The sequence below is a fragment of the Hypanus sabinus genome, chromosome 27, assembly GCF_030144855.1.
Source record: "Hypanus sabinus isolate sHypSab1 chromosome 27, sHypSab1.hap1, whole genome shotgun sequence".
Lineage (NCBI taxonomy): Eukaryota > Metazoa > Chordata > Chondrichthyes > Myliobatiformes > Dasyatidae > Hypanus > Hypanus sabinus.
The window spans coordinates 21,835,506-21,852,159 of NC_082732.1; the positions used below are offsets into that span (position 1 = coordinate 21,835,506).

Genomic DNA, 16,654 nt, shown 5'->3' on the forward strand with positions numbered 1-16,654 from the left:
CAGCTATGTAGAGGCTGCCATTTGCACAGTGTTACTTCAATGCACCATTGCTAATTGGGAGAGCCTCTAGGTAATGGTGTACATACTTTAAACGCATTATGCCTGCTTTTTGTTGCTATTGTTATAACACCGTATCCTGGTTCAGATGGTTTTAATTTTTTCTATGTAACATTACTAGATTATTTTCTTAACTCTGAGATTGTTATCTTTTTGACATATTCTGAGATTCTAGGTTATTTAGAAGAATGTTTTTATGAGAGCCACGATGGGTTTAGAAATATCAGTATTTAAGTATTTGCCCAGTGCTTTTTCAAAATCTATTTTAGATACCTATTTCAGTGAGATTTCAAAGTAAGCAATTTTAAACTTCAATTATCAGTATCTGAGCTTGGCAGGCATTGAGAAGCATACAAGGATTTCTAAATCTTGGAGAGTTGGTTTGGGGAAGCTGGCAAGAAAGTTACTGCATAAATTAAAGCTTTAATGATACAAATTGATGTTGATAATGGATCAGGTATAGAGGGTTTTGTTAAATGAGAATTTGAGCAGTATATCTTCAGAGGCTGTGGTTCCAGTTCAAATAATGTAGAGTCCACAATGGTATAGACCTCTGTATCAAGATGATTCTCCTTTTCAGAGAACAACGTGTTTCAGATCTGAAGATAATGAAACTGTAGATGATGAAAACAGTGTTGCCTTAACAGTAATGACATTCATATGATCAGTTTCACAGTAAAGATGCATTTTTTCTTTCTGAATTATCAGTAAATTTGGCATCACTTATTCGGGTCAAGTACTTGATGGGAAAGAACCTAGTTGTCAATATAAATAATAGAATGTGGTATTGGGACATTGGTTAAAGGCACTATGGAAGTGAAGACCCTTTACAATTTTGCATGAAGATTAACTAAGGAAATGCAATTTTATTATGAATATAGAAAGAATCACATCATATACATCTTTAAATATTGAATATATTGAATAAATAGAAAATTAGATTTTCACTGTATAAAATAACTCTTCTCCAAAAATTAGTAAACTGTCCTTGACTCATGCTATTTCTTTTCAGGAGAAAGTGGAATTGGAGGATATACTAAATAGACTGAGAGAAGATGGAATTAACATTAATGCCTGCAGTGGAAATGAGTATTTGTGTCATCTCTGGCGTATATATCAGCGGTCTGAGGCCATGTTGCAATCTACCAAACAGGATCTGGAAGATCTGCAAAAACAACAAGCTGCTGAGATGAAAGAGGTGATATTTGTCATCAAAATCTTTTATGTGATAGGTTCCCTTGTAACAGCTTTATTCTTATCTGCAACTTTTATTGGACTTTAGAGGCCCTCCTTTGGTCAGGGTTGACAATGGATGCTGCACCCTAGCTGTCTACATAATACATGAGCCAGTATGCAAATCTAGGCAGTATGATATGCAGAGAAAGCTGTTGTTCATACAGCAGGCTCCCCCTCTCCACGCAGCTGATGAATCCAAATGAACGGCAGAGACTGATACAGTTTGGCACCAGAAGTGTCACAGGAGTTGCCAGTCAGTGTTGAGCTCAACATAGAACTCCAGCTCCAGATTTTTCCTTGAGGTTTAGTCCTGGAGCCTTCGCCATGAATGGGTATAGCCGCAAAGCAGAGGAAGTTTAAGATCTGAGTTTTTCTTCTCCTAGATGAGCTGTCAACCATGGCTGATGAGCCCCATCTGCCCGAAGTGACTGGTTTTAAGCCAGCAGTAACCTGCCTTTGCTCCTTCTCCCATCAGTAGAAATGATACTGCCAGGCTTAGTAGCTAAGCCACATGTGAAGGCCAGGAGTTGGATGGTTGTCAGGGACTATTTGAAACACATACCATTAGGAGCATTTAGTAGGCAATAGGAGCTTATCACCACTACCCTCCCCCCCCCCCCCCCCCCCCCGCCACAACCCTGGCTATGATAACCTTAAGGAACCTTATTAGACGAAGTATATATGAGCAATTGTTTTCATGCTAACCATTGAATCTGTGTTGATTGGTGTCTCTTTTCCTTCTTCAAAAGTACTCACTATATCCAGTCTGGTAATTGAGTTCTTAGTTCTTTCCTCAGATGGTGCTAACTTCTCCAGCTCAGTTTTCTTACTCTGAAAGGAAAAGTGTTTTTTTGTTGGTTGTTAAGATTTCTTCAACTGTTCAGTAAATCATAGTGTTTAAAAGTTTCTACACAGTAAAACTGTACATAATGGTCCTGGGATGGTGGCCTCCGAGGTGGTTTAGAATTGCTTGGGAATTCTTCACCATTGTTAAAGTTGCAAGTTTTATTTGGATTATCTGAGCTCATCACTCACCATGTATAAAGTCTCAATAATCTCTTGGAATTCTAACACCACTTAATCTCTCACTGTTGCCAAAATTCCTGTTTCCTCTGTTTAAGCCTTAGTTCTTTACACCCAGTACCAATCAAAAATGCAAAGAATACAAGCAACTAAGTCATCTGGTTGCTCAGCCTGCTCCACCATTCACTGAAGTTGATTTTTAGCCTCAAGTGTCCATTTTTACCCAGTCCCCATTAGCCTTGATTCCTCAATGGTCCAAAAAACTTAGCTATCATGTATATTTGGAGTAGAGAATTACGAAGAATTACATCTTTCCCCTTCATCACAGTCTTAAGTGAATGACTTCATCATGACAGAAAGTTCCTCAGTTCTTTACCACAAGGGTAAACATCTTCACATCTAGACTGACTTCACTTTCCTTAAGCTGACTCAAACCTATCTGGGATGGTTCACAAAACAGTTGAACACAAAGTTCTTTCCAAGCTTTATTCTCTGTATAAACACCTGTACACTCTTCACTTTAACACATTCTTCTCATTTAACTTGAAACATATTTACATCAGCCTTCTTTATTTCTATCTGATTTTAAACCCCACTTGCTGCTTGATCTGTCAAAAGAGTATATGATGGATCAATTCTCTCTATGCCTTCACTGTGAGTTGCTAAAGTTTGATCCAAATTATAAAATAAGAATCACATTTCAATTAATGCAATCTTGCCCCGTGATGCAACTATCTTTATTCCATCTCTTTCTTGCAGGTTTGTAAGTTGGTCAATACTGTGTACAAGTCTATTGTCTTTCTTGAAATGCCATTCAATTTGATGTTTGATTGTTATTGCAACAAAAATGCTTTGAGGGAAAAGTTCTGAATTTATCAGCATTTTTTAAAAGTTGGTGAGTGGGGTTTCCTCTAGTGTTGAGGTTTAATGCATTTAAAAACTTTTGCTTACATAACTAGATTTGGTGTACCCATGGTTAGTATTTATTTGTCAACTTTTAAATCATTTTGAAAGCCAGAGCTCAAGTGTTTAGTGAAGAGACCAGTAAGTTAAATTCCACAACACATGTCGCTGCCTGGTCTAAAAACTCCATTCCTTTCCTTAGGTTAATATAGCTCCTGAATTTCCTTCAGCTCATGACTTGTTTTAGAAGTTCAGTAAAAAATTTGAAGTCTCTATTGTTCCTCACATTTTTTTTGAGACATGAAATTGTAAATTTGAAAACTATAGAAGGGCCCTTACAGAATCACCTGATCCAATATTGATTTATTTTGAGTTAAATACATTCCTGCTGTAGACTTGTCAACAGAATCTACTCTGTCCAGCCCCCTTGAATTCTTGTATGTCTCTTTGAGATTACCCTCTCATTTTCCTAAACCTCATTTTCTTAATTTCCCCATGAAAAGTAGGTTGAATATAACCTATCATTAAAATCAACTATTTTTCTGCTGCTTCTTCCTTAATAATAAATCCTAACATTTTCTAACCGGGCTACAGTTACTTGATTCTTTTTCATTTTCTCTCTTAGGTAGTCATAACTAGATTGCCTAAAAGTGACATGGGAATGGTCTTCCTTCTGTAGGTGGATAGTTATGTGGATCATATACGCAATTTATCAGTGGAACAAGAGGCAGTGATGGCCGAATATGAGCGGGAGAATGAATTACTGAAGGCAAAACTGCAACAGCTGCAGCTGGAGCAAGGTCAGAATATGGTGCCCTTTCTAATTTGACACACAGTCATTGTGCCATGGATTTGTTTGTTAGAAGCTGTGGCCTTCTAGATGAGATGTGCTCACATTTCCATTACCTCTTTCCTTACTCATATTCACTGTTATCAGTAACTTTCTTGTCTACAACTGTCTGTTAGTAATGTTTAACTATGGTTAATATATTTCAGCAAGCTGACTCATGGGGATGGAATCAAAGCTTAGGTTGATCTTAATAAAGCCCTGTTGTGCCTTTATTCCTTCTATCAAAGTGCATGACCATTGTGGTGAACTACATATACCTGTCTGGACATGCCCCCCTGCTTGCTGACTGCTCCTGTGGCTCCTCCCACTGACCGTGGCTGCTCCCACGGACCCCGGTATAAAGGCGATTGGAGACACCGCTCCGGCCTCAGTCTCCAGGATGTAGTGTGGTGGTCAATTGCTGCTTGTTCTTTCTTCCAGCCAATAAAAGCCTATATCTCGCCTCTCGTCTCCGAGGGTTATTGATGGTGCATTGATACACTTCCCTACATTATATTCCATCGGTCTCTTCTTTGCCTGTTCTCCTAGTCTGTCTAAGTCCTTTTGCAGAGTTCTTGCTCCTCCACCTATCTTCATATTGTCCACAAACCTGGCCACAAAGCCATCAATACTATCATCCAAATCATTAATATATAACATGAAAAGCAGTAGACCTAATACCAGCCTCTGCAAGACACCGCTAGTCACTGGTAGCCAACCAGAAAAGGCCCCTTTATTCCCACTCTTTGCCTTCTGCCAGCCAGGCAATCTTCTATCCATGCTAAAATCTTTTCTGTAATACTATGGGCTATTATCTCATTAAGCAGCCTCATGCGTAGCACCTTGTCAAAGACCTTCTGAAATTTCAAGTGAACAACATTAACTGACCCGCCTATGTCTATCCTGCTTCATATTTCTTCAAAGAATTCCAACAGATTTGTCAGGCAAGATTTCCTCTTATGGAAACCATGCTGATGTCGGCCATGTGCCTTCAGGTACCCTGAAACCTCATCCTTAATGATAGACTGCAAAATCTCTCCAACCACTTAAGTCAGGCTAACTGGCCTATAATTTTCTTCTTTTTGGCCTCCCTTCCTTCTTAAAGAGGGGAGTGACATTTGCAATCTTCTACTCCTCTGGAATCATTCCAGAATCTAGTGATTCTCGATAGGTCACTACTAATGCTTCGCCATCTATATACTACTAAAGCTCTCATGCTTTGTTTGTCTGTTTGTGACCTCCAGTTAGCGCAAATGGTGTATTTCAGCGGCATTTTTTTTTGGCTAAATCGACTTAAATGCACTAACTTACAGAATGCAGGCAAAGTTCAGGGTTATACATTTGTATAAAATTGTTCACTTGCCAAAATCAATGGCTCCGTTTTCACCCGAAAGCCGATCCACCATCATGGGAATCAGGACGCGACACCACGATGCATGCGGAAGACCAGCCTCAGCAGGGACACCAACAGAAGCAAAAGGACAGGGAGCTCTATTTCAAGCGGTCACTTATCACCATCAGCATGTGCAGGATTGGGACAGATCTCACTGCCACCCATCAATAAGAGACAAATAAATCTTATCATCATGACGTGCTTCGAGACACCCATCAAACCCTTTGCTGCAGTCAAAGGACAGCGGTAATGTCCATTTACAAGAGCACCAACCACATCATCAAGAATAGTCAGCATCTTAGAGGCTTTGGTGTTACTGCTTTGTATCTGAGTACACTGGAAGGTTTCAATGGGATATTCAATCATGTAGAAACAGTATCAGGGCAGCTGGAATCCATCGATGCTGGCTAATTATTGTTAGAAATGTAAGCAAAAAGACTCGCACAAAAGATCAACAAAATTTTTTTTAGCTTAGTTGAACTATTACAAAGCGTCAGCACTGTTATGCAATTAAACACATTATATTCAATGAAAGTTAATTTCTTGTTCCTCTTAATTCCTATGTGATGCAAGTAGTCTAAAATTATATTAGTGTTCATCTTCAAGCTGACTATCATAAATTACAAAAATCTGAGGGGGCACCACTTTAAAAAAAAATTGATGTTGGAACTGCAGGATAGAAATGGATCCATGACTGAAAAGCAGATTGCAGTCAGAGCTAGGGACGAAACTGAACAGTATTTCCAAAAGTTTAAACTGGGAAATGCTCAGCTTCTTCAAACATATCATGTGATAACCCGTCAACACCACCCACCCACACCAACGGAAAGGGACCGTGTCTGCGTTTAGTCTGTCAGTCCCAATGAGCATTGTGGGAGCTGTAGTTCGTATGGTCGAGTTGAAACCCAGGTTAGACGGTAAGTAGGGACAACTGATAGTGGTTCTACAGAGGGAGGGGGAGTTGGGGTGAGCTGTCAGCCGACTCTCCGATCCATCAGAGGAAAACTAGAAAACTAAAAACGAGAAGTGTCCATCGTTAAACCAGGAGGAGCTATATTTGCCTTGCTATGCATCTTTCTTCTTTAATAAACTGCGGCTTTCATCTTCAATTTCCAAAACAAAGCAATACCAATAGCATTCTTGAAAATTTAATGTTCATTCTGGTCACATCAGACTGCATTACTTTTCTCTCAAAGGGCACCCCCAACGGGTCACCCCGTTGTCTAGTTCAATATATTAGCGCTGAACTTCTCCAACAACTTTATATTCCCATCCTGTACCCATATCCCTTGATTCCTTTAGTGCCCAAGAACTCATAGTGCCAGCATACCCAAACCTGGTGGTGAGCCGAGAACTGATCCTTTATCCTCAAATTTGAATTTCTTATTCTAGAATCACCAACTAGAGAAATCATTCTTTTTGTGAGCTTAACAAATTGAATGCTAAGAATTTATAGTGTTCAATGTTCTCACTCCTCCTCCTCCTATTCTCCAGGAAAGAAAGGACCATTCTAATCAAACTCTGCTCATCTGCTAGCCCTTTTATATGGGCAATCAATAGTGAATCTTCCTTGCAACCCTCCGATATGTTTCCCTGCATAAAGAGTCAAAATTGGACATAGTTCTTCAAGTATCCACAAAGTCCTGTACAATTGTGACTTTTATATACCACATCACTGCAATAAAGCCTAATGTACCATTTGCTTTTTGTACCTGTTAAAAATATTCTCTTATTAGTGTGCTAGAATTCCAAATGTCAGAAGACTTGACATTTCTTATTTTTATTAACAAAATCAGTCACTTAGAAGCTACTCACAGCAAAGTCGCTGGAGAATGGAAACTAGTTGAGGTAAAGTTTGCATTTCTACTTTAGATTATAGTTTTTGCACCAAGCCTTCGTTTATATAGTTTCATGACTAATATGAAATATTTTTAAATACTTAGTAATTTGCAAGTGTGGAGTCACTGTCAAGAGCTAAGTGGACATAGAACACTGACATAATTGAGTCCCATTTTGCACATATTTTTATTTGAAATATTTCCATTATATATCCTTATAAGACCATAAGACATAGGAGCAGAATTAAGCCATTGGCCCATCAAGTCTGCTCCACCATTCAATCATGGCTGATCCATTTTTTCCACTCCTCAGCCCCATTCCTCGGCCTTCTCCCCATAACCTTTGATGCCATGTCCAATCAAGAACCTATCAAGCTCTGCCTTAAATACACTCAATGACCTGGCCTCCATAGCAGCCTGTGGTAATAAATTCCACAAATTCAGCACCCTCTGGTTAAAGAAATGTCTCCACATCTTTGTTTTAAATGGATACCCCTCTATCCTGAGACTCTGCCTCCTTGTCCTAGACTTGCCCACCATGGGAAACATCCTTTCGACATCTACTCTGTCTAGGCCTTTTAACATTAGAGAGGTTTCACTGAGATCCCTCCCCACCCTTACCCTTCTAAATTACAGCGAATACAGACCCAGGGCTATCAAATGCTCCTCGTGTGATAATCCTTTCATTCCCGGAATCATCCTTGTGAACTTCCTCTGGAACCTCTCCAAAGCCAGCACATCTTTTCTTAGATGAGGGACCCAAAACTGTTCACAGTACTCAAGGTAAGGCCTTACCAGTGTCTCATAAGGCCTCAGCATCACATCCCTGCTCTTGTATTCTAGACCTCATGAAATGAATGCTATCATTGTAATTGCCTTCCTCACCACCGACTCTACCTGCAAGTTAAGCTTTAGGTTGTTCTGCACAAGGACTTCCAAGTCCCTTTACATCTCAGATTTTTGTATTTTCTCTTTGTTTGGAAAATAATCTGCACATTTACTTCTATTACCAAAGTGCATGACCTTGCATTTTCCAACATAGTATTTCATTTGCCTCTCTCTTGCCCATTCTCCTAATCTGTCTAAGTCCGTTTTGCAGCCTACCTGTTTCCTCAATACTACCTGCCCTTCTATCAATCTTTTTTATCAGTTGTAAATTTGGCAAAAAAGCTATCTGTTCCGTCATCTAAAGAATTGATAAACAGCATAAAAGGAAGTGGTCCCAACAATGCAGAACACCACTAGTGGCTGGCAGTCAACCAGAAAAGGATCCTTTTATTCCCATTTGCTGACTCCTACCCATCAACTAATGCTCTAACTATGCCGGTAACTTTCTGCCCTGGGCTCTTAACTTCGTAAGTAGCCTCATGTGTGGCACCTTGTCAAAGGCCTTCTGAAAGTCCAATTATACAACATCCACTGCATACCTTTTATCTATTCTACGTATAATCTCCTCAAAGAATTCCAACAGGTTTGTCAGGCAAGATTTTCCCTTAAGGAAACCCTACTGACTTCGTCCTTTCCTGTGTCACCAAGTACTCCATAATCTTGACCTTAACAATTGACTTCAACATCTTCCCAACCACTGGGGTCAGGCTAACTATAATTTCCTTTCTGCTACCTTCCTCCTTTCTTAAAATGTGACATTTGCAATTTTCCGATCCTATGGCACCATGCCAGAGTCTAATGATTTTTAAAAGATCATTACTATGTTTAGATTTATATATAGTATCTATTGAGATTTCTTTTGATGCTATCGCCCTCATGTGAAGCGAAGAATGCACGTGAACATGATAGCTTAGCACCACGGAACTCAGGTAACGGAAATGATAGACTTTATAGTTTATGAATAGATAGTGAGTACAAGGATCAGTTGGAATTAGGAGAGGATTGTGGTGGAGTAGAAACAGTGGGAGAAGAACACTGGAGATCATTGGAAGGTGGGGTGGTTAATTGTTGGGAGGATTGACAGACCCGCCAACTATGAACATGAAAACCTGCTTCTGCATGAATGGTCGCATATGCTCAAGTGAAAATTACTCAAATTTGGCATAGGCCATTACAGTAAATGCTATTGCATATGATAAGGTTATTTGTACATTTTATCTTGTGTATTTTCAATCTCACTTCATTTTCATTGAAGTTAGATTGCAAAGTAAATAGATTCATAACATTAGGCTATACATAGAGTTATAAAGTAATATAGCACAATCAACACCAAGAAGACAGAAAGCATGGTCATCTCCAGAAAGGCAAACATCCCACAATGTGTGATCAAGATCGGAAATACAAACATCAAACAAGTCAACAAATTCAGATACCTGGGCAGCTAAATAACAAGTAATGGCAGGTGTGACACAGATATCAAATACAGAATAGCAATGGCGAAAGAAGCTTTCCAGAAAATGAAGACCATGTTAACAGACAGAAAGATGAGCATGTACACTAAAAACAGAATACTGCAGTGATACATTTATTCTGTCCTGACTTTTGGAAGTGAATGCTGGACCATTTCCCCAGCAATGGAAAAGAGACTAGAAGCAGCTGAATTATGGTTCTACAGGAGAATTTTAAAAATACCATGGACTACACACACATGAAATGAAGAAGTTCTCTGAAGAGCCCGAGCAGTCAGATCACTCATACCAACGGTAAGAGAACGACAGCTCAGATTCCTAGGACACATCATGCGGAAAGATGAACTAGAAAAACTCATACTCTCTGGAAAGATAGAGGAAGACCTGGACTTATGTACATCAAAAGCCTAGCCAGGTGGCTACATATTGAGGAAATGGAAGTTATCCAAGGAATGAGGGATAGATCTGTATGGAAAACCGTGGTCACCAACATCCGCGTCCAATATGGTACCTAGACAGACAGACATAGCATATAAACAGCTCCTTCAACACTCCATGTCTATGCTGACGATCAAGTACCTATCTATAGTAATTCCATTTCCCTGCACTTGGTCCTGTTCCTTCATTATACAAGGTTTTATAGGAAAGTGATTGAAGTGATTTAATTTAATTTTAATTTCAGTGATTTAAAAAAAATCTTATTAGTCATTATTAATTCAAATAATTTTGGATTGATGGATATGCAGAAACACAAATAAAGGAAGTGCAGGAGATGCTGCATCAGGAAGGACTTGCAGCGATCACTCACGGTGGCTCGAGTGAGCAAGTAGCCTACCTTCTTGTGGAGCGTGCCACACTGCTGGAAAAATTGGAACTGGCAGAGAGGAAAGTGGAGAATTTTAAAGGGGATCCCCATGGGATACAATTGCAGGTAAGAAACTGCTATGCTGTTTCTATGATATGTAGTTAAAAGAAGAAAGTCTGTTCTATTCAGAAGTTATAATTTTGAATAATTTTTCAAAAGTGGAATATTCTGTTAATTTCTGTTTTCTTCCAATTGCTAACTTAAGTGGGGAAAAATACAGTTTGACCACAAAAAGGGAAACATTAAAATAAAATTGTACGGTTATACACTTTAAAATTGATTAATATTTATCATAAGTTTATTTCTATTATTCACTCAATATTCTGGTTTGGCCTCTAACTGCACTTTTTTATTTTACTTTTGCTACATACTATTTTAGAATGTTGAAATAGATCAAGAAGCAAAATTGCATTAAATGATATCATGGAACTTCTGATTTCTGCCTTACCAGAGGAATTACCTCTCCCACAATCCCCTCCATTAACAATGAAAATTTACAGAGAAATTGAAATTCTGGTCAATTAAATATTACTCTGCTTCATTGCTGGAGTTGCTATTATTCTTTACAAAGATAAAGCACTTCCTGTGATGTTTTCTGCAGGACCTATAGAACACAATAGACAACAGAAAGACTGATTTTTATTGTACTGTAGCAAAGGCCAACAATTAAATTATTGGGTTTGTGAGCCAACCAAAATCGAAGCTTTGTTTGCTAATTGTGCAGTAGCTATTAAAGAAGTCAGATTGACTTCCTCATGATCTTTGCATATGTTGGCAATGCAAATGTTACATACATGAAGCTTTTTGTCTTATAGAGAGAGCTGAACCAGATGCAGCAAACCTTTGAAGAGGAATTGAAACAGCAGAGGGAATCCATGCAACATACCAAGGAAACTATGACAAAAGTATGTTCATCCTTTATGGAACACAGTGCCCTGATGCTCTTGTTATCCTCCATGGAACTAAGACTTTCTTTGACAGAGTAATAAAAGGGTTTCATTCATCAAATTGAAATTGAAATATTGTGCTAAAGACTGCACTTAATGAAATATCATCCATTTCCCTTTAATTTCTAAACCATGGTTTCAAACTCAGATCAAACTGAAAGGATAAAAATTATTTTCTTGCTTTGACAAGTAACAAATTTTTGCAGCAAATGGTGATTATAAGCTGCCATCATTTCTAAATTCCTATCTTACAGCTTGGCAGTGACAACATAATTAAAAAATCCACTAATTAAATTGGGAACCTCACCAATGGAAAACTAACCTGAAAAGCATATAATAAGAAAACTTAAAACTGTTATTGCAGTGGCACTTTTCCAGGTTTAGGCTTAATGTATTGTGTTGAGGTAGAAGAAAGGAAACATTCTAAGCTGCTCATTTTCTGGAAATTATTGTTGGAAGAGGTTTAATCACAAATGAGCAAGGGAAGGACAGTGAGAAAGCAGGATTAGCAAGCATGTTTTAATTTTATTGTGGTCTATGCTGAGAGATTCATTGCAACGCAAAAAGTGTCATTACCTAATCAATCTGTCTCAGTAACATGATTGTACAATTATAATTGTTGTAGTGCGATTGCTACATGTCACTTATTGATAAGAAAGTTATTTTGATCTTGTCTGCAGATGAGAAATGAAGATAAATTTGTTTAATAAGAATGAAGTGATTTTATTGAGGAAAATGAATAAAATCTTCTTGGGTGTTCTAAAATTATGAGAAGTATTAATAAAAATAGCTGAGAAATTTCAGGTATGAGACTTGGATAGTAGAAGGCTGAAAAGTTTAAGGATTAAGGAAAGTTTGGCAGGACTTTTTAATTATGTATTGAAAGCCTTGCGTGACTGTTTTAGTTGACATTTTACACTGTAGTTGCTTGGACTGCTGCATGTTATAAGGTCAACGATACTCTGTCCAAAGTAAGGATAATTTACATATGGCTTCAGAATTAAATTGTTATGTCTGAGATTGGTCAAGATAACTTGTAACTGAGTTATTAGGAACAAGGGCCTCAGGCTGAAAACCTGATCTGTGCAGAATTAGGTGATCTCTTTCACAGATTCTTGGCCATCTAAGACAATGCAAAAACAAAATATTTGATTTCCACATCTGTCTGATGACTTATTGGAGAGCAATACACATGAGTGTACACACATGCTAAAGATACTGCTGATGTGCAAGTTTGCTCTTCACTTCAACTTCCCCATCCCTATCCCATCTCACCTTCCTTGGGCCACGGCTCCCCATGTGGCATAATCATGCAAGGTGCCCTGATCTCAGTTATATTTCTGGTTCAAAAACAAATCTTGGAATGACAACGTTATGACAGTTGCAGTGGTGTTTGATGGCTTGTGTAAAACTCTGTAGCAAAATTTAAAATTCACTGGGTGCTCTTTGTTTTGTCCTGATGGTGCTATACTTGAATGTTAGATATTGAGGTCCAGAGGTCTAATCCAGTGCACAGTGTTTGTAAATTGAAAATAGTAGGGAACATCATTGATGTTTATTTTCTGCATTCAGGCACTGTGTATGCAATTACAGGGCAGGCATCGAAGAGTAACAGGGAGGTGAGTGTAACCCCAAATTCCCAAACTGAGCACATGACAAAAGAAATCAGTGGAAAGCATAAACTGTAAAACTGAAAATATTAGACTTGCATTTGAATGATGGCCTTTCCATTGACTGTTTAACAACTTAGATTTATTTATAAAAGATGGTCTTCCAAGTGAAGTGCTGAGGACATTTGTGATCCACACTCTGTGGTCACTTTATTACGTAGCTCTTGTTCCTAATAAAGTGGCCTCTGATTTTACGTTTATGGTCTTCTGCTGCTGTGGTCCATCCACTTCAGGGTTAGACATGTTCAAGGTTCAAAGTAAATTTATTATTAAAGGACATATGTGTCATCATATACAACCCTGAGATTTGTTTTCTTGCAGCCATACTCAGTAAATCCAAGAACCATTATAGAATTAAGGAAAGACTGCTCCCAACAAGGCAGACAAACAAGTAATGTGCAACAAACAAGAAGTTGTTCAAATGCAAAAGAAAAATAGAAATGATAATAAAAATAAATAAGCAATAAATATCGAGAACATGAGATAAAGAGTCTGTGAAAGTGGATCCGTAGGTTGTGGCAACATTTCAGTGTTGAGGCAAGTGAAGTTGAGTGAAGTTGTCCCTACTGGTTCAAGATCCTGATGGCTGAGGGGTAATTTCTGTTTCTGAGCCTGATGGTGTGAGTCCTCTGAGGTTCCTGTACCTTCTTCCGGATTGCAGCAGTGAGAAGAGAGCTTGGCCTGGGGGATGGGAGCCCCTGATGATGGATGCTGCTTCCCTCCGACAGTGCTCCATGTAGGTGTGATCATTGTTTGAGAGGGTTTTATCTGTGACTTGTGCATTCAGAAATGCTCTTCTGCACAGCACTGTTGTAAAGCATGGTTATTTGAGTTACTGAAGCTTTTATTTCAGGTTTGTTTCAGTCGGGCCTTTCCTCTTCTGACTTCTAATTATCAAGGTGTTTTTGCCCACCAAACCACTGCTCACTTGATGTGATTTGTTTTTTGCACCATTCTTTTTAAACTCTAGAGACTGTTGTGCATGAAAATCCCAGAAGATCAGCAGCTTCTGAGATACGCAAATCACCACGTCTGGCATCAACAATCATTCCGTGGTCAAAGTTACTTAGATCACATTTCTTCCCCATTCTGTTATTTGATCTAAACAACAACTGAACCTCTTGACCAATTCTGTATGGTTTCATGCATTGAGTTGCTGCCACATGATTGGTTGATTAGATAATGAGCAAATGTATCTAATATAGTGGCCACTGAAAATATATACACTAGCGGTAGTAATTTGCTTTTGGGAAAGAGAAAAGAATGAAAATCTGTATTCAGGCGAGACACTAAGTCAGAGGTATCCTTAGTAAATGAGCTTTGAGACACCAGGTGAGAGTAGTTGGTTTGGGAATTATGTCGTGATCTAGCCACAACTTGGATGTAGTAGTTTAGCACTAAAATGCCAACTGGCTTTTGATTTCAAGGATATCTTTAGTTTTATCTTTAATGTCTTGTCTATTATTTCATTATCATTGGAAGCTATTTCTATTTTCTATGACTTTTCACTTTTAATTGTAAATTTTTACCTTATTGTTTCAAAAGGATCCTTTATCTCAACCATTGAGCCCATGGAAGAAGCTGTTTGGGATCCGTCAGCAGGCACACACTGTCTCCAGAGACATAGCTGTAGGTCTGACCTACTCTCAGCCCATAGCCAGAATGCACCTTTTATGATACTGGCTCTGTCTATTCAGAGCAAGGCAGCAAAACATACATACTCTGCATCTAAAATATTCTCTTCCTTGAAACAATACCTTCTGCATTTATAAACTTTAATGTCAAAGTAAAAAGACTTGCTGGTGTCATACTTTACTTTGCTGCTCAGCACATTAAAGTAGATTAATTTAAAGTGTTGAAATGAGAAAATAGTTCTATTCATTTTGTACGAACAGTATCTGATAGAGTGAAAACAATTGCTCGTTGGTGCTGTTGCCTTTTGTAATAAAGAATGAAGAGGTTCTTTCCATATACATATACCCATCAACATAACCTTCATAAGTAAGCACACGTAAAACGCTGAGGTAAGAACACAGAATGTTCAATGTACATAGTAATATGAATATCGTCTATCAAGAGAGAAACAGGGTTAACTTTTCTGGCTGAGCATCTTACATTAGGATGAGGAATGAAGGTGAGAAGAATTATAAGATGCAGAGAAAAGGCAGACAACAGGTAAAGTCTGGTTACTCAGAACTCAGGATAGTGGGAGGCAAGGAGGCAAAAGGCTATATTCCCTGTTGTTTCAAAGATGCAATATAGAAATACACCTTAAATAGTTTGATATAGAATGTAGTCAATTGGAATTTGAATACTGGCAAGAAAAGTAAGAGAAATGCACAGGAGCTGTCAGTGTGATGTTCCAATGCACTACATCCTGTGTTGTGCCAGATGCCAAGTGACAGGATTTTAGTTTTTTTTCTCTTATATAAGTGATGTGGGTTCACAGGCTGAGACAGCATTTAATTCCCCTTCCATAAACACCTTAGAAAAGATGGTGGTGAGCTGCCTTCAACCTTGCAATCATGAGGTGAGTGAAAATCAAAGCAACTGCAGATGCTAGAATTCTGAAATAAAATCAGAAATTGCTGGAAACATGTGACAAGTCAGGCAGCATCACATTCAGCTTTTTGGTCACTTATCCTACATGTTATGTATCAGGAAGTTAACTGAGATGCCTCCTGCCCTTTTTCCTCACTATCCTTCAAGATCTACTCCACACTCACATGCAACAGTATCTCATGTGTTAACTCATTAACCATGGAGGTTTCTTCAGTTCGTGCTTGTTTAATCAAAATGTTGAATATAATGCACAAAATAAGTTAGAGAGCGAACCCTAATGATTATTTCACCTGATGAAAAGTCATCAGCTTGAAACTTTGTTTCTCTTTCCATAGTTGCTGCCTGACCTGCTGAGTATTTACAGTGTTTTCTACGTACATATCAAATTTACATCATCTGTAGATTTTTGCATTTTGAATTTCTTTCATTCCATGCCCGTCCTTCCACAAGTACCGAATCTAATCAAGAGGCTAGGAATAGTAAGATAGTACAGATGAGTATGTAGCTCAAGAGCTGCTGTGGGAAGGAGGGCTTTAGATACCCGGATAACCTGATAGAAATATATAAAATTACGAGAGGCATAGATAAGGTAGGTAGTCAAAGTCTTTTACTCAGCATGAACATGTCAAATACTAGAAGCCATAGGTCTAAGGTGAGAGGGAGAAAGTTTAAAGGAGAGTAGCGAGGCAAGTTTTTTTTCCCCACAATATAAGGTGCCTGAAATGCAGTGTTAGGGGAAGGGGTAGAAGCAGGTATCATAACAATGTTTAAAAGGCATTTTGACAGTGTATATTAGCATTATGGTCAGCACAGATTTGGAGGTAAAAAGACCTTTCCCTTCTCTATGTTCTATGAAGCACCCAATTTCTGTCGTAGCTCTGGACAACAGAACTTAAATCAGAACTCAAACAGAAAGACTTTCAAATTCAACAGAATCTTTGTAATTTGGTAGCTGCTTGTAGGCCTTGGTCAAT

At 38.4% G+C, this 16,654-nt stretch overlaps 1 protein-coding gene across 2 annotated transcripts in view; it reads left to right on the forward strand.

Moving 5' to 3' along the window:
- Positions 1-16,654, forward strand: part of ccdc30 (coiled-coil domain containing 30) — a 117,405-nt gene that overhangs the window by 19,172 nt on the left and 81,579 nt on the right. The window contains exons 2-6 of one of the 2 annotated variants that reach the window (XM_059951886.1): positions 1,070-1,255; positions 3,899-4,019; positions 10,383-10,567; positions 11,317-11,406; positions 14,664-14,747. In XM_059951886.1, the coding sequence (XP_059807869.1) occupies positions 1,070-1,255; positions 3,899-4,019; positions 10,383-10,567; positions 11,317-11,406; positions 14,664-14,747 (666 nt within the window). The remainder of the gene's footprint in view (positions 1-1,069; positions 1,256-3,898; positions 4,020-10,382; positions 10,568-11,316; positions 11,407-14,663; positions 14,748-16,654) is intronic. The other variant, XM_059951887.1, reaches the window with a different exon arrangement.